General features: G+C 39.9%; 1 protein-coding gene across 3 annotated transcripts in view; it reads left to right on the top strand.

Annotated features, from left to right (window-relative positions):
- Positions 1 to 18101, top strand: part of LOC126339239 (uncharacterized) — a 192641-nt gene extending 174540 nt beyond the window's left edge. For all 3 annotated transcript variants that reach the window (XR_007565102.1, XR_007565103.1, XM_050001615.1), the window contains exons 4-5: positions 1048 to 1162; positions 6493 to 18101. Coding sequence is in view for 1 of the 3 variants with exons in the window: in XM_050001615.1 (XP_049857572.1) it covers positions 1048 to 1162; positions 6493 to 6639 (262 nt within the window). In the remaining 2 variants the exon portion in view is untranslated. The remainder of the gene's footprint in view (positions 1 to 1047; positions 1163 to 6492) is intronic.
- The last annotated feature ends 5050 nt before the right edge of the window (positions 18102 to 23151 follow it).

Raw genomic sequence — 23151 nt, 5'->3', positions numbered from 1 at the left:
ACGGTAGATCCACTGCCAGGAAATCTCTCACCATCTCAAGTTTTGTGATGAAGATCACGGTACTAACTGGGCAATTTTCAGCCCTATGTGGCCTTTTCAGTTTGGAGAAATCTAGTGTCCCTAAGATGGATGCAGGGGACTGGTGTAGAATAGTTGAGAATGCTGCCAGAACCAGTGACCCAGGTGTTTAGCTGCTGCTGCTGCTAATAGAACTAGCCAGGCAGTTCTAATGTTGATTTTAGTGCCTTGTGCAGTCGGCTGATTTTTGTAGATTGTCATTTTGAGGTATCAGGCCTTATGCCATAAATTTCAGTACCAAGCTCCTTAATTGTCAAAATACAGGTGATCATTACCATGGATTCGCTTCTGTAATTTCAAAACTAGAAGAGATAGAAGTAAGTGTAAATTTAATTAAATATCAGATGATAATTTCATTTTGTGCCAAGTCAGTCAATGAAAACAGTAAAATTATTAGATCACAAGATGGAAGTGAGAGGATTTGCAGATTTTACGTACATAAGATCTGTCAATATTTTTAGCAATTACTGTGCAACTTGAGTAATGCATTTAAAACTGAAACTTTGTGAAAACTTCCAAAATATTATGGGACTTAAATTTAAATGAGTATTGGCCTTAAGACAACATATGATAAAAGGCTGAATGAAATAGAGGCAGAGTAAATTGTAAAATGTTTAGTAAGCACAAATTCTCATATGCAGTACGAGCCTCTTCTTGTACCACTGATGAAAATTAATCTTTAACATGTGCGAGGTTCTTGTTAGTTACACTACACAGAATACTATATTGTCTTATGCTGTAAAATCGTTTGTGTAAGTTTTTAAGAAGATAATATTGTATATTACACACTGTAGTTGAGCTCTCCTCGACCACTGCTTGTATCTCGCTTTCCTTGACAAGTAGTTTAATTACGCATAATATTCTAAATTTTATCCCTTCTACAAAAAATTCAAAAATTTAAATATGTATACTGTTTTTGTGGTGTACTGGTAGGTAAAAAGAGATTTTCAACATTATACCTGTTTTTAGGTACACTACAGTCTGCTGGCTTGAGCCTTGCAATGTTCCTGTCCATTATTCCAGTACAGTTTTAATAACTCTGGGTTCAACCAGGAAAAGGTACACTGAAGACATCAGATTTCAGGTATGTAGTCAGTTGGTCTTTTAGGCTTATTGATGCTGTTCCTTGTGGATACAGCTACAATCAAAGTACAGCCTGAAACTCCCTAGGTATTCAATTTTAAGAAATTTAGATACTACACAATAGGATCAAAAACTAGATTTTACTACTAATTAGCAGTTATATTTTGGAAAACAAGCTTCATGAGTAATAAATAATGCCTCCTGACTCTGGTCTGTGGACAGTTAATATATTTCACATTTATGTTTCATGTTTTTTTTTAACATGTAAATAATACTATCAGCTATAAATGAAAACCATTCAAATTTACATTTGTCATTGGTTTTTATTTTGTTGTACAAAAGTCAGAAACAAATCAGCTGTTAGCATAACTAAATCTCAAAAGTCAAGTCACCTGACACTGTTAACTTTAAAAACAGTATTTTTGAACATAATGAAGTACAAAAGTGTTACCAGTTTCTGGAAAAGCATACATGTTCAGACTGCAAGTGCTGTTGCTCTTAAATTCAGAACTGCTCCCTCTTGAAATACTGTTTGGACAAACATTGTAATTATTCTTGCTGTGAACTACTTCACCTTTGCAACTCTAACAAAAAATAGAAAATTCTTCTGTTCAGTAACATTATATTGTCTTGAGTTAAAATACTGTAAAGCAGGTAACACTTCACTTACAATTCAAGAACATATATCGATCTCACATTGACCTTACATAATTTTCTGAATCATCTGACTGCTAAGCTTAGTCTCCCCCTCTTCGTCACTTCTGTTGTCATAGCAGTTGTTTTTCCATTAATCAACTAGCTTTTCCCAGCTTGGTTGTAGCTTCATGAAGTAACTGCCATCTTAGTCCCACCTTGGACACACATGCTGTATATCCAGACCAGTTTACATGCTCAAGCAATAAAACTTCCAAACAGTTCACAATTCTAAACAAATTAACTAATAAGTACTTTATCTGTGTCAGTCATTTGTTAGCCAAGTAGATGTTGGATAACATGTCACTTTACCAAAAGTGATATGTTAAAGCACGAAATACACAAATTGGCATAATTGTCTGAATTTGAGTTTAACTGCAATTTTTAGAAATGAAGAGGTGGGGAAAATGGTTCTGTTCTACATTAAATGAAAAACCTTTGGACAAAATAGTCTGTACTTAGAAACAGAAGATTTTCAATTCTCATATGAAAACATCTGACATAAATAGTCATACAAAGCAACATACCAATACTTTATTACAATGAAACAAAATATTATGTGAGAATTATAAAAAATCTAGTGTCACTGTCCATCTGTGAACTGGACTGCTAGAACAGATCTTCATAAATCCTGTGGTATTGTAATCAAGGTTTAACGTACCCTAACAGTTTATTCAGCAGGACAGCCCCAGAAGAGTAAGGGATTGTACTGGGAGACCTGATGTTTTGACACTGCTATGTTCTTTAAGGTTGAATGTGTTGATAGATTATCCATCAATAAATATGGCAGTTAAATTCCTAGGGTTGTAAATCATACTAAAATTCCATCTATTTTCTAGGCAAAAATTTAACTTTTTTGGACAGCAGAGGTATTTTCAGTGGTTCAATGGCCAACCAACTTTTTGGGTCTTCCTGGCAGATTAAAACTCTGTGCCGGACCGAGACTTGAACTTGGGACCTTTGCCTTTCGTGGGCAAGTGCTCTATCAACTGAGCTACCCAAACATGACTCGTGCCCCGTCCTCATAACTTTAATTTCACCAGTACCTTGTCTCCTGCCTTCCAAACTTCACAGAAGCTCTCCTGCGAACCTTGCAGAACTGTACACTCTCATACCATAACTTTGTGATGGCATCTACTGCATGATGGAGAGAAATCAGTCAGTGACTTGTTTAGTTTCTGCATTCATCACGGCTCTCTATTCATCTTTGATGTAATTCAGGGCTTACCGAGTGAGGTGGTGCAGTGGTTAGACACTGGACTTGCATTCGGGAGGATGACAGTTCAATCCCGCATCCGGCCATCCTGATATAGGTTTTCTGTGATTTCCCAAAATCGCTCCAGGCAAATGCCGGGATGGTTCCTTTCAAAGGGCACAGCCGACTTCCTTCCCTAATCCGATGAGATCGATGACCTCGCTGTCTGGTCTCCTTCCCCAAATAACCCAACCTAATTCATGGCTTACAGACCTCTGGTGAACCTTTGTTACTTGCAAGACTTGAGTTGCATCAGTCACGATCTGGAATAAATGCAGTGTTATGCTGCTTTCAGCTTACTTCTCTGATCTCACCATTTACCAGCAGAAGACAGTAGTGTGTCGCATCGAATACTTAAATGAAAGGAAATAACAGAAATTTGAGAAGCTCAGTTCAGTGTGTTATGCTCTTTGAAGTATCTCTGTGTACTGGAGTATATAAGATAAGGGATTAGCAACTACTCATCTATAGCAGATTGATGCGTAGAGCAGAGAAACACATAACAGAAAACATTTTTCACACAGCTTTTGAGCAGTAGCTCTTTTTCTGATAATGGTACACAACATTCACACACACAACCATCCACACCAAAGGCACACTCCCATGGCCAAGTAAGGGCTAATTACTGATACTTGATCACTCGAAGCAGTTGTGAGCTTTTGGTAAGGAGTGGCTAGCAGGAAAGAGGAAGGTCTTTGGACAGATGACTCTGTGGGCACACAAGAAGATGAAAAGGGTACAGACAGTACAAAAAGAGATGTAGGAAGAGTTGGTGGGGAATGAGGGGGGAGAGGGGGAGATGGGATGGGGAAAATGTGGGGGGGGGGGAGAGGGGGGGTGATAAAAGGGGATAGGGAGAATGCCTGCATGGGGAGAGGGGAAGAAGAGTGGTGGGAAAAGGCAGTGCATGATCTGGATGGAAGAGTGGTGTGGACAAAAAAGAGAAGAGAATAGGCAAAGTGAGGCAGTGGGAACATGTTAGTGGGATTTAGGTGAAGGGGATTGCAAAAGCACAGGATGGAGTGAAGACACTTCATATCCAAAGAGCCTGTGTAATGAATCAGCCGTTGAAGTCAATTGTCACGGTGTACAGCATGTTCAGCAACTAAATGATCAAGTTTGGTGTTGGCCACAGTTTGGTGGTGGCCATTCATGTGAGTAGCAGTTGGTTTGTCATGCCTACATAGAACTGTGGCCTAGCTGATACACTACATCACAGATTTCACATGTGGCCCTGCTTTTCATTGGGTAGGAAGTGCCTGTGAGTGGAATGTGGTAGGTGATAGTGGGTAGTCATATGGGACAGGTCTCCAACTGGGCTGACCACAAAGGAATGACCCATGGGGTGCAGGATTGGGAATACGATTAGAACAGGGATGATCAAGAATATTCTGTAGGTTGGATGGGCAGCAGAAGACTACATTGGGGATGTAGGTAGAATCTGGGGTAGGATATCCCTCATCTCATGACAGGACAGGACAAGTAGTAGTCAAAGCCCAGGTGGAGAATGTGGCTGAGTTTTTCAAGGTCAGGGTTATACTGGGAATGCTGTTCATTGGGTGGTTAACAGGTTTATTGGTGTCAAGAGGAGCACATGGCATAGGATCCCTGTTTATGTATGAGCTGGATTGGATATTGTCAATCAGTAAATGCTCTGGTAAGCTTACCAGTGTATTTTGACAACTATTGCTTTCAGCTGCAGATGTAGTCTCCATGGGTGGCAAGGCTGTAAGGAAGGGTCTCTTTGACATGAAATGGATGACAGCTGTGAAAATGGAGGTACTGCTGGTGGTTTGTGTGCTTGATACATACAGGTATTTATGGAGCTGTCTGAGAGGTGGAAATAAACATCTAGGAAGGTGGCTCAATGAGAAGGGAAGGGCAAGATGATGTGAATTTAGGAATTGGTGCAGAGGTTATGGAGGAAAGAACAAAGACTGTCCTTAGTGTTAGTCCAGATTGTGAAAAGTCCTCAATGAGTATGAACCAAACAAGAGGTTTTAGGTGTTAAAATGAAATGAGCATATGGCATTGTTGGCCGGGAAGGCCCCTTCTGGAGAAGTTTGGCTGCCAAGTGCAAGTCTTATTTCAGTCGACGCCACACTGGGTGACTTGTGCACTGGTGATGAGGATGAAATGATAATGAGGACAACAAAACACCCACTCCCTAAGTGGAGAAAATCTCCAACCCGACCGAGGATCAAACCTGGACCCACTTGCATGGATCAAACCTGGACCCACTTGCATGGGAGGCGAGCATGTTACCACCCAGCTAAGCAGGTGAACTTTTAGGTGTTGACTGGATAGGAAGGATTCTTCCATACTGCCCAGAAATACGTGGGAATAGGATGGCACCATGCAAGTACCATTGATTTGAAACTTCCTGGAAACCATTGATTTGTTTAGATTTGGCCTTCAAAAGTTAAATGATTGTTGATCAGGACGTGGTTGGTCAGGAGGATTAGGAAAGAGGTGATGGGTTTGGCATCTGGAGAATGTTGGTGTACTGGGACATTGCATCTGCAGTGACCAACTCATCAACAATGAGTCTAGAAATAATGAGAGGAACTGTGGAGAGCCGGCAAAGGAAGTGAGCTGTCTCTTGAGTAGAGGATGGGAGTTTATACAATAGTTTGGAGAGGTTGGTCAACAAAGGTTTCAGTTTGTTCTATGGGAGCATTGCATCCAGCCACAATGAGACTACCAGTGGGGAGACTTGTGTTGTTTGTTTGTGGAGTAGGCAAAACATAGGAGTGTGGTTAGTTGCTGGTGTGAGGAGGGAAATGGATTCAGTTGTCAGGTTCTGAGATGGACCTAAAGCCTTGAGAAGCTGCTTGAAGTCATTGGAATTCTGGGATGCAATCATAGCTGAAAGGTTCGTATGCACAGGTGTCGGAAAGTTGACACAATCTCAGCCACGCAGTCACTATGATTCATGACCACTGCAGTGGAGCATTTCACTGCAGGAAGGACAATAAAATCTGGATTTCCTTTCAGGTTACGGGTAGTGGTATGTTCAATAGGAGTGATGTTGGACTCATCAGGGAAGGATTTAGGAAAGAAAAGTCAGGCAAGTTTAAAAGTGAGGAATTCCTGAAAGATTGCTGGTGGGTGACTGGGTGGAAGGGGAGGGTGGAACTACTGTAAACAATAAAACCACATAGAGAACCTTTCGTGATTTTTTTTTTTTTTTGTCATCTGTAATTAAGACTTAGTGAATACTTAGTTGGTAAATTAATTACTGAATTTTGTTATGTACTAGAATAATGAATACTGTGCATCTGTACCTCATAAAATCCATGTTTTAAAAAGTGAACTTCAAATATTGTGAACAGACATTTAAAAACTGTATATCACTAAAATTATTTTTTATGTTACCACAGACACGCTTGGCCCCAAGAAGATTCAGTGAATCAGTGGAAACTCCAGTCTCTCGGTATTACATATCTACAATCGAAATACCATGCAATCCATATAATCATCTGTTTGATGGGGAGCTGTTACAAGTCCCTTCTGACTCTGAAGCTTAATTTATATAATTTTTAGTACTTTAGCTTCTGAATGTTTAATCTATTTAAATGAATATTATTTACATCTAAAACATGTAAATGATAAATTCCAAATGAGCTTCAATATAAAACAGAAGCATGTTGTATGTGCTACTCACCAAGCTTTATACATGAAAACTGTCCTATTTTCTAGAATGTTTTAGCTTCATCCAACTTTGAAGATTATATGTTCAACTGTAATGCAGTGCATGTGTACAGTGTTGCCAATGCTAGCAATTTGTTTGTGAACAGTGAAAAATAATATGGAAAAAGTGTGGTGGTGATTTCTAAAATAAGGGAACAAGATCAGCTGCTCGTCCAAAATGTCTGGTGTTAAGAAATAAAACAGAATGTAATGTGAAAGTATGTCAGGCAGTAAATGTCTTATAGGTGAAAGTAAGAGTTACAGCTCTAAATAAAGTATGAATTTTGAATATTGAACAAATAATGAGCCTTCTGCCTTAGCAAGTAGCGAAAGTTATTCCAATATATAAATTATAACAGTCAACATGCAAAGAAAATCATTCAAATTTGTTTTTCCAATTTTAACATTAAGAAAGCATTTCAGAGAATCTATTGTGTGACATAAAGTTTCCATAAGCTTATTTTGTAAAACATTCATAGACTATGAACTTTATAAGTCACAATTCATGCATTTGGTTTGATACATAAAAATATTTTTAGGTATTCTCACTGAGATGCATAATCACAAATGTGTATTATAGGTCACTCTCACATGGATTTGAATGTATCTTCATCTTTGGCAATATTCAGTTTGATAGTGTTTAACAGTACTATTTTACACACTACAGGGTTGTTGTGATAGTTAACTACTGACATGTAAGTCTTGTATGCTACTGATATTTGAGTAAAATTTAAAAAGGACGTTGTTCAAGAAAATGCTCAGAATCATCTTGAAATGAGTAATTTCTGTACTGAACCTAAGTTTTCACTTATCTAGCTCAAATTGCTTACCTTCTTACAAGCAATTACTGCAGTAATTTTTAAGAACCTTCATTTACAGTTTCAAACTAAATTTCTTTTGTTTTAAAACTTAAGACTGCCATAAAGGAATAGTTATGAGTGTAATAGATTTCATGTTTGTGCATGTTGTATCAATGTGCACTCCAGTGACTGTTGTGGTATGTGAAAAAGAAAATCTGAGTTTTGTGCCTGGTAAGTTAAATGCAACCTGTTGGATAGGCTGTTGGTAGTACATGTTTATTGCTAAATAAGTTTAGTAAACAATTTATACTTACATACCTAACCTTCCTTTAATGGGTGCAAGGGGGGGGGGGGGGGGCAACACTAAGTGGTCAGGTAATTATTATACAGAAATATACTTAAATCCTGCAGTACTTTTTCTGTATTTCCTGTCATCTGCAAAACCTAAGTCACACTAAACCACTATTGCTTGTTCTTGTGAATTTTCCTTTTTTTTTCCTCATCAGTGGAATATTCCATCCCCCGTCATGGATTCTCAGGTATCTAGAAGTTGTCTTCATATTATGGGTTAATGAGTGATTTGGATCACTCATTTGATATACTTTCATGGGTCACTGCACATGCCAGGTCAAACCTTGTTTTACATGCAAAATACAATCAACTGCCTCTTTCTCTAAGGTATGAGAAGTCTGACATTGCTACATTGATTTCTTCAACTTCTCCTTGTTGTGAAATTAGAGTGGTTACTGTTTTGGATTTTTCCATTCTGTACCTCTTCATAAGTACTTCAGTAAATCTCTTTTGATAAATTTAGAAACCTTTTGCTCTTTTGGTTTTGAGTCCAGGATAAATTGTTGGTTCACCAATTATATCCAATTTTTTTCTTCAGTTTTTGCAGAAGATTTTTCATTTGACAGATGTCTTCTCCAAATAGAATCACCCACTAACATGTACAGTGAGAGAGATGTTCTTATCAGTATCTGATTTTTAAATATTGGTTGGATTTCAGTTGGGTGAGCTTTTCTTTCTTAAGAAACTTGTTCAGTTTGCTGTTCCATTGTGAAGGAGCTTGTTTCAATCCATACAGTGCCTTTTTATAAGGTAAACTTTCCCAGGTGCTTTGCATCCCTCTGGAGCTTCCATGAAAACTTCTTTCATTTCACTATTGAGAGGATGTTTTGACATCAGCTGTCATAATTATCAAATATTCTTGTGCAGCAAGTACAGAAAGAAATATCAGGTAAATATTTTGTATAACAGAAATAAAAAACTTTAAAAACCAGTTTTCCTTCATTCTGTTGTCAACCTCTTGCAATGGGCCTAGATTTATACTTTCCTTTGTTCTTTCTCTTTAAAAATAGATTTTCCTTTAATTATTTCTTTTCTGTGAGCAATTTCTTCCTTCAGCAGAGGCCATTTTTCAATTTTATTTAATTATTCTTTTCATTTAAGCCTTCAAGTTTTCCTTCTCTTCACCTTTACTGTATTTCTTGTATGTGAGCACATGATCCCACCTCTTTGGCAAGCCTAAAGTCTTTGTTTCTGATACATTATCTTATTTCCTCCTCCTCCTCTTCTCGCTTCTTTCTTTCTTTCTTTCTTTCTTTCTTTCTTTCTTTCTTTCTTTCTTTCTCACCTCTTTCTTTCTTTCTTTCTCGCTTCTTTCTTTCTTTCTTTCTCGCTTCTTTCTTTCTTTCTCGCTTCTTTCTTTCTTTCTTTCTCGCTTCTTTCTTTCTTTCTTTCTCGCTTCTTTCTTTCTTTCTTTCTCGCTTCTTTCTTTCTTTCTTTCTCGCTTCTTTCTTTCTTTCTTTCTCGCTTCTTTCTTTCTTTCTTTCTCGCTTCTTTCTTTCTTTCTTTCTCGCTTCTTTCTTTCTTTCTTTCTCGCTTCTTTCTTTCTTTCTTTCTCGCTTCTTTCTTTCTTTCTTTCTCGCTTCTTTCTTTCTTTCTTTCTCGCTTCTTCAAAATTTCAGTTTTGTACAGATTTATTCCTCCTCATTTGGCATTTCCTTTTTTATCTTCATATTGAAGAGTAAACTCATCTCTTGCTTCAGAAAACTTTCCAGTCCAGCACATCTCATTTTTTTTTTTTTTGTCTGTCTTCAAACTGAAATGAACTTAACTGTGACTTAAAAATTCCTTGATGTGGTCTTCTGTTTCACTTTTTGTGTGCCAAAAATACATTTTCAAGAAAAGTGTGTAAACACAAAGACACACTGAAGAACATTCTTCATTGAGACAAGGTGGTGTGCTTACCTTAGCACATACATTAGTGTGAATAATCTCAAGAGGTGTGATTCCTCTGTGTCACACAGGATTGAATGGATTTTTTACTTGGTTTGTCATGATACATGTTTCGCACCATCATATATTCCTGGCATTTTCTTCAGACATCCTAGTTTTTTGTGCCATTGGTGCCTACTTTTCAAAGTCACTTTTGATGTTGGTGATGTCAGCCCATTTTCTGATTTATTGCCTTCTAAAATAACATTTCCACTTTTCTCTTGTCAAATACTGCCATTCCTCATTTCTCAGGAATATTTATTGGCAAAAAATTTCTTGACAAGTCAAAAACACCTGTTGTGATTCAGCTTGGCCAGCAAAATTAGAATGTTTGAATTTCCATCAGCAATCTTAATTTTTAAACCTTCGTAGCCTTTCATATTTGACATAATTTTCCTTCCAGGTGAAGTGCTCAGTACTACCACTGCCTAAAACAAACTTGGCATCTACTTTATCATTCTTCTTGTTTTTTCTGTCAAAAGTACTTATGAAAATAAAAATTGTCTTAGTGCTTTCTTCAGCTTCTCATGGGTGTTCTACTACTAGAAAAAGAGAGATTAGTGCAAATATTGTTTTGTGTTGTGTGTTTGAGTTCCATGTATTGGTCTGCTATAGGTAGTGGTTGCCTTTCCCTAATTTTATGTATTTTCCGTCTGAGAAGTTATTGTTAAACACTGTTAAACCCAGATATTTGCACGAGTCAGCTGATTGCATCTGTGACTTGTTGACATTTTGGTCATACAAACCTACTTTCCTGCATTTACTAAAGAATGAAATCTTAGACTTCTGAGGATTCGAAACATGACCTCAATTTTTCCCGATTGTACACTCTTATCAAGATATAATGAATACTTAAATTTTTTCATATAGTAATTTATTATAAATGTCATCTGCAAAAAGTCAGTTTACTGTTAATTTTGTCTGACATGTCATTACTAGACAATAAGAAAAACAAGGCTCCTAACAAATTTTCTGGGGCACATCTGAAGTTAGTTCTTATGTCACAGACTCTCATTCCAAGATAATATGCTCTCTTCCCCCCTCCCCCATGCATCCTCAGTCTAGTCAAAAATTCTGTTTGATACAAACTGTACTTTTGTTAATATCTGTTGCTGTGATACCAAGTCAAATGCTTTTCAGAAGTTTTTGGAGAGAAAGCAACAATTCTGTACAACAAAGGAGTCATGCCAACAATTGATGTAGCACATGAGCAGAAGACAATAAATACAGTAGAATGTACCATGACATCCTAGCCTTGGCAGCATAGTTTCCCTGCCTGTGCTGTATGTCTATCCTCTTGCTATTCCTTTTCCCTCCCTTGGGCAACATGACTGGGATGTTTTTGGAAATGTGTTCTGAGTTTTCAGTGGCCAATAAGGGAATTCTCCCCCCCCCCCTCCCCCCCATGTGCCCCTGAAGGCCAGCGCATGCATCAGATATGTAATAGATAACTGAGTAGCATGTAATTCCAAGGCCTGAGTTGACAGGTAGGGTTTGCATGTACCCGTGGTACAGGCCAGGTACAGGGAGGGGTGACTGCCTTAGCTGTTACCTTCCCAAATTGCTGCTTGGCCCCTGTCAGGTGTTTGTGAGGTGTGAACAATCACCTAAGGTGGGTGCGCCCCCTTCTGAAGGGGGCTCCCAGATGGAAGGAGCGCACCCTCAGACGGTGGCAATTGTGGGGATTTTCTCACAATGACCCAATCTTCAGTCAGTCTACAAAACATAAATGGAATGAGGCTAATAATTCAAAGACTCTGCCAGCTGCACCATGGTTCCTCATGGTTTCAAATACTGAAGATGGTCAGTTCTCCAATATGGTAAATACATTTATTATTCGAAAAGCTGTTTATGCAATTGTTAGCCCTGTGAAACCCTGCTTTAATTTATGCAGTGGCACTTTGCTTTTGGAGACTACTGAGTCTCAAGCACAAAAACTGATTGCAGCTTTGCTCCTCGAGGGCTAGCCTGTTCATGTCGAGGCCCATCAAACACTGAATTCTTCCTGTGGTGTCACACTAGGCCGCTCAGTGGTCTGACCAAGACATGAATCCAAACATACATCTCTGATCATGGTGTCATTGCAGTCCATCGGGTGATGAAAAAAGTAGATGGATCCTTTGTGCCCACACGCACACTTTTCTCACTTTTGATAGTGGTTCTTCTGTCAAAGATCAATGCTTGTTATGAAGTTATCAGTCATATCATATATGCACTGCTACCAAATAATCTTTACAATCACACTCAAGTGTCCTGATGGACAGGATGTAACCTGTGGTAGGGATGCTAATGAGGGTGATTGTTTGCCACCTTCTCTGAGCTGCATCAACTGCAATGGTGACCATGCCACCGCCTCCTGCGATTGTCCCATGTATCTCAATGAGCAGGCTGTCCAGGAGATGCGGGTGAAGTAAAAAGTGCCTTACCTGGTTGCTTGCAAGTTGTTGGCTAGACAGAAACCTTGTATTCTCTCGTCTGGCACCTACAGTACTGTTCTTGCTACATGCAGGACATGGCCACACAGACATGTGGCCTCAAATGTAGCACCATTGTTGTGAAATCGCCCAGCATCATGGTAGCATCCTCATCTCCTTCTCCAGCTCTGCAACAAGTCACGAACTTCCACCTCACAGGGTGAAGTCTTCTTCTACACAACTGGCAGGCCGGAAAGGACAGAAGGAATACTCCCATGAAGACTTCCTACATCCCTCCCAAGAAACATCCAAATCTTCCTGTGCCAACCGAGAAGGCTCTGAGAGTCAAAGGCTAAAGGCACAGTCTTTTCTTCCACCAACATGAAGATACTCGCAGAGGGTGTTGCCACATGATATCCTCAACCGGCCAACCTCCACGTCACCAGTGTGCTCAACCATTTTCCTGCCTGGAGTCCACAGGCTGACAGGAGGAGACTGCTGATTCCACTGTGGATCTCATGGGGCAGGCACTTTTCCCTCCTCACCTTTCCTTGTTATGACTATCCTTCGATCAAACTGTTTACAGTTGCTTTTGGAATTGCAGTGTCCGCTTGTTCTCTGCCTCCAGGAAAAAAATTGCATCTTCAGACAGCTTTGAGCCCTTGCATTTCTTCCCAGACCCTTTTGACTCCTCCACCACCACCACCACCACCGAGGAAATCATTCCTTTTCACAGGAGAGTCATGTTGCTCATGTGTGATGTTCATAGTCAACCCATTTCCCTGACTACCCACCTTCAAACTGTCGCAGTTTGCCTTTTCCTTCCTTCCTTCCTTCCTTCCTTCCTTCCTTCCTTCCTTCCTTCCTTCCTTCCTTCCTTCCTTCACCTTTTCTCTTTGTACCATTTATATCTCTTCATCCTCTGATATCACCAGGGCAGACTTCCACCAGCTTATTGGGCAGCTACCTCACTCCTTTCTGCTGCTCAGTGACTTTTGTCTGCACCATCCCCTTTTGCTGTTCTCCCAGAAAAAGCCCAAAAAGTGCCCTCTTGGCTGACCTTCTCAATTGACTTAACCTCCTCTGCCTCAACACAGGAGCACACCACAAGTTCCCGTTCAGACCTGCACTGTCCAGCTTGCCCATTGTCTCAAGTGGTCTGTTCTCTTTGACAGATACTCGAGCGACCATTTCTCGTGTGCTATTGGCCTGCTGACTCCTACCCACCTATGTGTATGTCCAAATGGCACCTTTCTAAGGCTAACTGGAGGCTTTACTCCTCCCTGGCGGCCTTCGACAAACACTTCCTCAGTTGTGATGATCAGGTACAATATCTTACAAACATTATACTTACCACCTCAGTATGTTCTAGTGGTCACACTACTTCTTTACAATGCCATGTCCTGGTCTCTTGCTAGACTGAGGCATGCCCCAACACAATTTGTGCGTGGAGAAGTGCTCCCCACATTTGTAACTGTCATCCTATGATGGAAAACTGTATTCATTATAAACAGTCGCGTCCACGTTGTTGTTCTTTGGGATAGCAAAGAAGCTAGCTGGATTTCATTCACTAGTTCTTCTAACAGTTCCTCTGCTCTTCTATTGTGTGGCCATTCTCAGATGGCTCTGTGGGATAAAGATCCAGTCCCCAATTTCCGGCCTGACAGTAGCAGATATCATTATGGACCCTATTGCTATCTCCAATGCCTTGGCCTGCAATTTTGCAAAAAGTTTGAGCTCCTCCCACTATCACCCTGCCTTCCTCCATTGGAAAAGAGTGGAGGAGGCTCTGGCGATACCATTTTCTTCTCAGAATTGTGCTACAATGCCACTTCTACTATGAGAGAGCTAGATCACGACTCACTTCATCCTGATCCTCAACCCCAGGACCATATGATGATCTCATTCAAATGTTGCAGCCTTTCTCTTGCAGGCAAGCACTTTGTGTAATACATGCAATGGCATCTGGGCAGAGGGCACATTTCCCAGACACTGGTGTGAAGCTACTGTGATACCCATATCTAAGCATGGTAAGGACAAACACCTTCCTTCTACCTACTGCCCCATTTCTCTCACCAGCTGTTTCTGCAAGGTGACTGAACTTAAGATTCATGCCCAGCTGGTATGTGGCTAGAGACTTGCAATTTACTTACCACTGCACAGTGTGTATTCCAAGCATACTGTTCCACAGTTGGTCATGAATGATTTTCTGCAGAAATCCGACTATGGACAAGTTTTTAGATTTGCAGAAAGCCTACGACACCTGCTGGAGTTCTGGTATTCCCCGCACACTCTACCTGTGGGGGCTTCTGTGGCCACATGCTGTTTCCTTCAGGATTTTTAAGACAGTTTTCAAGGTATGTGTGGGTTCTGCCTTGTAAGACACGTTTATCCAGGAAAACAATGTGCTTCAGGGTTTGATCCTGAGCATCGTCCTCTTTGCCATCACCATTAACCCTAAAATGACCTGTCTCCCACCAGGCATCTCGGTTTCCTTTATGTTGACGATTTTGCCATGTATTGCAGTTTTCTGTTGGCCTGTCTCATTAAGCGGCATCTTCAATGTTGTCTCAATCATCTTTACTCATGTATCAACAACAATGGCTTTCATTTTTCCACTGACAAAATCATTTGTATGAATTTCTGGCAGCACAATTGGTTTCTTCCACTGTCTTTACATCTTGGACCTGTTGCTCTTCCATTTGTTGAAACTATGGAATTCCTGGGGCTCATACTTGACATGAAACTTCCTTCGTCCCTGCAAGTGTTACCTGGGAGCTCACTGTATGCAGTCCCTGAATGTCCTGTGTGTCCTCGGTGGTATTTCATGGGGAGCAGATCGAACGATCGTTTGTAGTGGCCCCATGTCCATTCGAAACTAGATTATGGATGTTTCATTTATGCATCTGCACATCCATCCCTCTTATGCCATCTGAATACTATCCACCATCAGGGCATCTTTTTGGCCAATGTCACCTTTCACACTACCCCAGTTGAGTCATAAGCAGAAGTTGCCAGCTACCACTGTCCTACTGCCATGCCTTTCTCCTCAGCAGATATGCATACTGTTTGTTTGCCATGCCTGGCCACCCATCCTATGCCTCCTTCGATGACGCCTTTGATTGTCAGTGTAGGGTGCATCCCTCCTCTGTTACCTCCTGGCTTTCGCTCTCAGCTCTTGTTCCAGCAGCATAACATCACACTACTTGCAACTTACCCAATGGGTGTAAACCCTTCAGCACCTTGACTTCGTGCAGTGGCCCGTGTTCACTTTGGCCTTCATTCACTTCCTAAGGACACTAATCCAGTCTCACTGTCGCTTTGTTTCATGACCTTTGCAAGGAACTTTGTGATAGTACCTTGGTGTGCACAGGTGGCTCATAGGCTGCCCATGGTGTTAGGTGTGCCTTCGTCATTGACACCGATGTTTTTTCAGTATCTGCTTCTGGAACACTGCTCAGCATTTACAGCAGAGCTCTTCACTGTGTATCAGGCCATGCAGTACATCTGGCAACACAGGCTTTCCAGTTGTCATCTGCTCCGACACTCTTAGCGCCCTTCAGAGCCTTTACGTGTTGTACACTGTCCATCCCTTAGTGCAACAGGTCCAGGAAAGCTTTCACTTTCTTGCTCTTCATGAAGCCGCTGTGATGTCTATTTGGGTTCCTGGTCACATTGGTGTGACAGCAGACAAGGCCACTGGCACTGCTGCCAAAGCTGCAGTCATCGTACCTCAGCTCACTAGTTCTCACATTGCCTCCGATCTCTGTGTTGCCATCTGTCAGCAGGTGGTGCCACTTTGGCATCACCACTGGTCCTCCCTTCATGGGAACAAGCTCTAGATTATTAAGCCTCTCTGTGGTTTGGATGACCTCGTCTGTCATCTCGCTGTGAGGTCATTATAGCTAGGTTGCCTATCGGGCACTGTCTTCTTAGCTGTCGCCATTTGTTTATTTGTTTAGTGGTGCTCCCCCACCCCCCACTTTGTACTCATTGTACTCAGCCTTTGGTGGTCTGCTATTTCCTGACAGATTGCACTTTTTTTAAACACTTACATTCTCGCTTGTTTGCTGTCTGAATTACTGGCCATTTTAGCGAACGATGCGCAGGCTGTCGACAGTTTTATTTTTTGTCTGTCAGACCAATATGGCGAAGGACATTTAATTTTTAGTTCAGGACCTCTGTTTCTTTATGGTGTATTTTGTATACCTTCACTGTCCCTGTTTTTAGCTATCTTCTCTGCTATCAATTAGTGTGTAGTCATTTTAACTCCTTTCTTTGTTGTGTTCCCAAATTCTGACTTAGGTGGATATGGCTGTAGTTGTTTTTGGGCCCCACAACAAAACTAAACAGTAGAACGCTCCAAATTTTTGAATGAACATATGGGAGAAGCTTAGTACTCAGCTTCTCAAACTATAAAGTACAGCTACCTTTACTCTTCATGTAATTGCTAATCTTGGAAACAATCAAACCATCTCTTGTCTGTTCTGCTTATTTCCACTGAATATTCTCTTAAGGTATAATTTTCTGGGGAACTCATCAGTTGGAAAGTATTTATTGCACAAAAGAAAGAAGTAAGAACAATATATGGTGTTCACCCAGGGATGTCATGTAGGTACCTCTTCAAAGAATTGGCATTTTAACTGTGCAGTCACAATACACTAATGACACTTGTCATAAATCATCCATCACAATTTGATAGAACTGTCAGTCACTCATAAAGGAATTCAATATGCATCAAAAAACATTTTTGATTGTTTGACCAACAACATAAAATGTATGACAGATAGCAAAGCAACTTTTAAATCTAACTTAATCATTTCTCCTGGACAACTCCCATACTGCTAGCAAATTTCTACTTAAAAACTGGTAGTCAATAATAAAATAAAAACATTTTAAGTGTAGTTGCTTGATCAGGACTAAAAAGATATGTTCATTAATGTTAACACTAATCATGTATGCATATCCCGTAAACTGAATGATTCCACATGATTTTGAAAAAATGAATCATGTAATTCAATTTACTTCATGGTGTCTCATGAGAAAAGTGCAAATTGGGTTTCACATGATGGATGTTTCCAAAATCCATGGTGGTTAGCATGGAGGTGGTCACCCTGTCAGACAGGTTTTTGGGCTCATAATGTTCTAGAATTTTCCAATAGATGGACATCAGTGAGATAGGACTGTAGTTTTATAGATGTGCTGTCTGTCAGTGAGCACAGTTTGCCCCCCCCCCCCCAATGAATTGTTGGTATATTGTGTTAGAAATAGGGCCAACTGGCTGCAAATTCTGTGTAGAATCTGACAGATTCCATTGGGCCCCTGAAGCCTTCTATGGTTTTATCATTGTAGCTATAATGACCTTATCAATAAGATGTTAAAACCTAATCTTCATTCCTTTGTTTTTATTTTTTCCATGCCTCAATTGTTACATTTTGTGCTCATTGTCTCTATATGTTACAATTTATCTACATGCTGTACTTTAATTATATGAGTTTTGAAGTAAGTTATTTTTATAATCTTTGCTTTAGTGATCATGGTTTTGCTTCAGCTGTATGGTTTCCAAATATATTCTGCATATGTTTCCCACTAAAAAGTGTCAACTGGAGAGATTACTATGTGAATGGGGATTTTGTTTACCATATTTTTTGTTGATGCTCCATTGCTACCTCACTATAAAAGCTAAACAAATACGGTAATGTGAAAGAATCTGCTGTTACTTTATACTAATTTTAAATCTTCATTTTTACACATTATTTCGGTCTTTACATTTTAATTTTTGAAAATATATAATATTTGCTTCAATTTTACCATTCACATTGCATTAATTTCAAGATCCCAAATAATTTTGCACAATTAACACATTCAAATGCCTTTGTTAAACTGATAAATGGTGTTACATATCCTTATTTTGTTATTTCTGTGAAAAAATGCATGACTGTTACATCGGAGACACAAAAACTTGCATTATAGGAGGTAATTGCTTGTAATTCAGTAGTATCTGAAAAAACTGGTATGAAACACAATATGATCATGGCAGCACTAAACATATTCACACAACTGGAAAACGAGATACCAAGCACCTAAACACCAGAATATCTGGAATATGAGTGTGGTGATACTGCTGCTCCTGTGCCAGAATGCAGAAAATTGCTGTACAAAATACAATTCCCAACATGATCTTGCATTGCTGTGAAGTGTGTGAATGAGCAGGTGAAACTACGGAGCAAAAAGCTTGTCAGGATTGCTCACCATATCACCAAGAGAAACCTCAAGCTAATCATAAAGATAGCAGCAAGACACTTCTGGCCTGGAAAACTTTCAATTATTTATTGCACAAGAATTAGTTCTTGTCCAGATGTCATACATATTGCATTTTGAAGAGAAACTCTGAAAGGTTCCCCCCCCCCCCCCCCCCCTCAAATATTTGTTATGCAAACCATGAGTGACCCAGCAGACATCAATACAGTAATCGAATTTGTCATACACGTCCCAGCATGGCATTGTCAGCTGTTGCAGTTGCTTCCCGTATTCTCTCCCACAACTCTGCTACATCACGTGGTAGAGGCAGTACCGGATCTTTAATGTGCCCCCCACAGAAAAGTGTCACACAGTGAGATCTGGTGTTTGGGGAGGCAATTTCATGAAACAGTGTCCCCTTCTGTAGCATTGCCAATCCACCGATGCAGCAGCGTCATTGAGCTTCTGCACTAGCTCCAATTTGAATGGTTTCACAGACAGCTTCTGTTGCAGGACTTTCCACACAGTCATTGGAACCATTTTGAGTTTAAGGGATGCAAAAGAGACACTTATTTGGACTCCTTATGAATGTGCCTCGTACATGCTCCATATTCACTTCACTCACACTGAGACAGCCACTTCCCTTGGCCGGGCCCAAGCAATCCAGCCTAATGAATTTGTTGTGCCAGTGGTAAATGGCCTTCCTTGTTGGTGTCTTCTTACCATACATGGTTCTAAACATCTGTACAACAGCTGTAGCACACTAGTTTTTGTCGGACTCCAACACACAGAAAGCTCACTCCGCACCTGAACTCACCATGTTTGCGACTAGCGCTAACTATCTGCAAATTACCAAACTACACTAGGGCGGTATACGTGTGAAAAACTTTCAGGGTTTCTCTTCAAAATGACAAATGTATATCTGTACAATGTATGTTTCTTGAGTAATAAATAATCGAAAGTTTTCCTGGACTTAAGTAAACCCTGTGTTAACAGTAAAGATCATTCAAGCATGAGCAAAATCAGAATCTTCTGTAATGTACAACATGGTGCAAACTTTGTTCCCCCCCCCCCCCCCCCCCACTACAATCTTATTTAATAAGAACACAGAAAAAAAAGTGAAGGTTGTAAAATGTAAACGATAGAGAATCCTTTAAATGTCCACAACTCAGTATCATGCTGGCTCATTTTCTATAAAAGCCCAAATCGAATTGCATTTGGAGAAAGCAGACTGCACACGACAAAGACCAAATATTACCACTTGAGAATAAAAAGTTCTTAGGTTTCCAGCTGCATCAGGTGATTAAAATACATGACCTTTAAGCCAAGGACTCTTTGGTCATTTTCAAGTTGCATGATCACCAGCGGACTGCTTGTTTACCCCTTACATACACTAACTGCTAGCTGTGATGTCACTGGTGCTCACAGCATTGCCATGTGTAGGCATGTGTTAACTTGGTGTTCAAAGTGCCTGTTTCAGGATGCAATAGCTGGATCCTGTGCCGAGCTGCAGCCTACTGTCTGTACTTAGGGTGGTGGTGTTGACTTTTATTTCAATTGCTTCTTTAATTACAGAGTACCTGAAGCCATTAATCTGAGCCAAGATGGGTGTTTTGTAACACCTTACTCAGTGACTGTTTTCTACAGCATGGTCAGCTAAAGCAGGCTTCATTGGATAGTGTAGGTAATAAAGCCTGTCTCCCCCCTCCTACATTGTCCCACAGTGCATATTTTTTGTGCAATGCATGACTGACTACACTCACAAGGCATCTTGTAGACCCCACATCTCCCGAGGCCTGCTGCATCTTTAACTGATCTCACTAATTTTCAGATATTTTGGTGGAGGCTCGAAGCCACAGAATGGTTGCAAAAAGTAAGTTTCTTTGCGTGCTCATCGGTGGTCTTATTTTGATTCTTGCTTGAAATAACTTCATTCATTTGATAAATGTTACAGCCATTGCTACTGAAGGCCTTCCATAGGTGGCTCAGCTCATGGGGTGGGTTATCAGCAGCTATCATTCTTGCATGGTACACCATTGTCTGTCACTCAGTGTGCTTCTATGCCAGGCGATGATGGCTCAGTGTGCAGGTACAGGTCGGTGTGGGTGGGTTTTCTATGGATGCTGAGGCCAAGGAATCTATTTTGTTCGTGGTGGATGAGGACATCAAAAAGGGGCAATGCACTGTCTTTTTCTGCCTCTATGCTGAACTGGATGTTACTGATAATGCTGTCGAAGTGTTCCATGAATTCAAGTTTCTCATGTCTGAGGGGCCAAATAATGACTGTCTTCAAAGTTCCAAAACAAACAACTTTAATGGCTCAGTGTCTAAGGTGATATCCTCAAAAGTCTCCACAAAGAGGTTTGCAAGAGCTGGAGGTAATGGGTTTACTCATTGCAATGCTGTCGGTCTGATCATAATACTGGCCATTGTACAGAAAATGACTCGATATTTTAAATTTCACCACACCTGCCTGCATTGTTTTGTTATATTTTATACCAACTTAAAAACTGAGTTTACAATAGGTGTGAGCAGGCGCCCTCTGATGAAAACAGTCAAACATTGAGACCAGCCACATCTCTAGGCCACTCAATTAATCTGAGAGTAACAAGTATATATTTTTTAGTGGCACAGCAAGTGGGGCTCGACCCAAACTATTCAAACTTCAATGTGTAGTGACCCGTACCATTGTACTAGTCATGGAATATGTATGTCGTGAAGCATCACTTGAGCAAACAATACTGCAGCATTTCAACTTTGGGAAACCAATATCAATGTTCATAAATGCCCTGGCAAGCTGTATGCTGTATATTGCCCCATCTATTTGCTGTGAGTCTGAGCTGTCATATACCATCCTCTGTAATTCAAACACTGTTGACAATGAGCTGCGTGTCAATAACAGTGGTTTTATTCAAGCAGTTAGTGAAATTTGCTGAATATTCTTGTTCTGCCCATACAGCGCACAAGAGGTAGTAAATAAATGATATGATGGCACAAGTCATGTGGTACTTTTCATGTGAAGCTGTAGTAAATTAAAAAAAAAAGATACACCCAATTTCCCAAAACAATATTGTCTACATTATTGGTTGTCAAATTACAGCCCATGGGCTACATGTGTCCATAATCAAGTGTTTGTGTGGTTTACAGTTCACAGCCATGTCATTACAGCATGTGGCTGAACTGAGCCCCACATACACACTTGATATTAAAACAGAATGCGGCAACAAAAAGTATTTTGCATTTTCTGTCTTGGCATCTACAGTCAAATTAAAACTGTCTAGCAGGGTTAGTGTTTCAAGTACACCATTGCAGTTCCTACAGTGTAAGTGGCATATAGATCTCGCAGTGCACCTTTGCCCTTAAAGATCACCTGATCTCACAATGCGCTTTTGTGTATCAAAAGCTTTGTGTATCCCCTTTCAACAACTGTACATGAACTGCAGCACAAAGAACTTTGAAATCCTATGCATAAATAAGATGTACTCCAAGTTAAGTCATGTAAAAGATAGCCTTGTGAAATGAGATGAATCTCTTTGAAACATCCGGTATTCCATTTGCAGATTCATAGAATGTTTATCTTGAGTAGGTATTGAAACAATGTTACATGTCATAGTCAAACAATGGATCAGGTAGCAATAACAATGATTTTCTAAAATGGAAACATCCACGGACCCACAATTCATAGAATATGTCAGGAATTAAAAGAGAGTATGTAGAAAAGTAATTTCTAGAGCAAAATTCATGAGTAATGTTAGCTTTATAAGACAGTCTGAAAACAAATCAAAAGTTATATGGGGTATTGTGAAGACTGAAATGGGGAAGAGTTGTGAAAACCAGGACATTAGCCTCAAAAATTTAAAAAAACGCCAATATTAATAAACAAGATTTGCCAAATTATATTAACAATTATTTCATAAATGCAACAACTTCATTAAGCTTAAAATTTACAAACAAACAAAACCTGAATATCCACAAACAGCTTGTAGGATGAGTGTAGAGCCAACAAATGAGGGTGAAGTGTTGGAAGTGATACAAAGCTTGAAACCCAAAATTTCGGCTGGCATAGATGAGGTGCCTGTGTCAATCATAACAAGGACAGCACCACAAATTGCAAAGCCCTTTGCACACATAGCCAATTTATCATTCAGTGAAAGAGCTTTTCCAGAAAGGCTTAAAATTTCAAAAGTGAAGCCATTATTTAAAAATGGTGACAAGTATAAGGTAAAAAAACTATCACCCAATATATCTCCTCCCAACATTTTCAAAAAATTAGAAAAACTGATGAAGCACTGAATCAACAAACATCTAAATGACCATAATTTACTAAACAGAAATCAGCATGGTTTCCAAGCACGTAAAAATATCGAAACAGCAGTAATGTGCTACACTGAACAAATAATCAAAAATCTAGAAAAAGAGTGTAGTAAGAGTAAATTTAGACCTCTCCAAAGCTTTTGACACTGTGAACCAGGACCTTCTTTTATAAAAATTGGAAGTGTTGGGTATACATGGGATAGGAAAAAATGGTTTGAATCATACTTAAAAAGAAAACAGAACACAGGTTGTAGGACTGACATCAACTTACTCCAACCACAAAATATTCAGTATCAGAGGC

This window comes from Schistocerca gregaria, chromosome 1 (assembly GCF_023897955.1).
Source record: "Schistocerca gregaria isolate iqSchGreg1 chromosome 1, iqSchGreg1.2, whole genome shotgun sequence".
NCBI classification, from domain to species: Eukaryota; Metazoa; Arthropoda; class Insecta; order Orthoptera; family Acrididae; genus Schistocerca; species Schistocerca gregaria.
The sequence above is the reverse complement of the archived record's forward strand: the minus strand, read 5'-3'. Positions and strand labels throughout refer to the sequence as shown.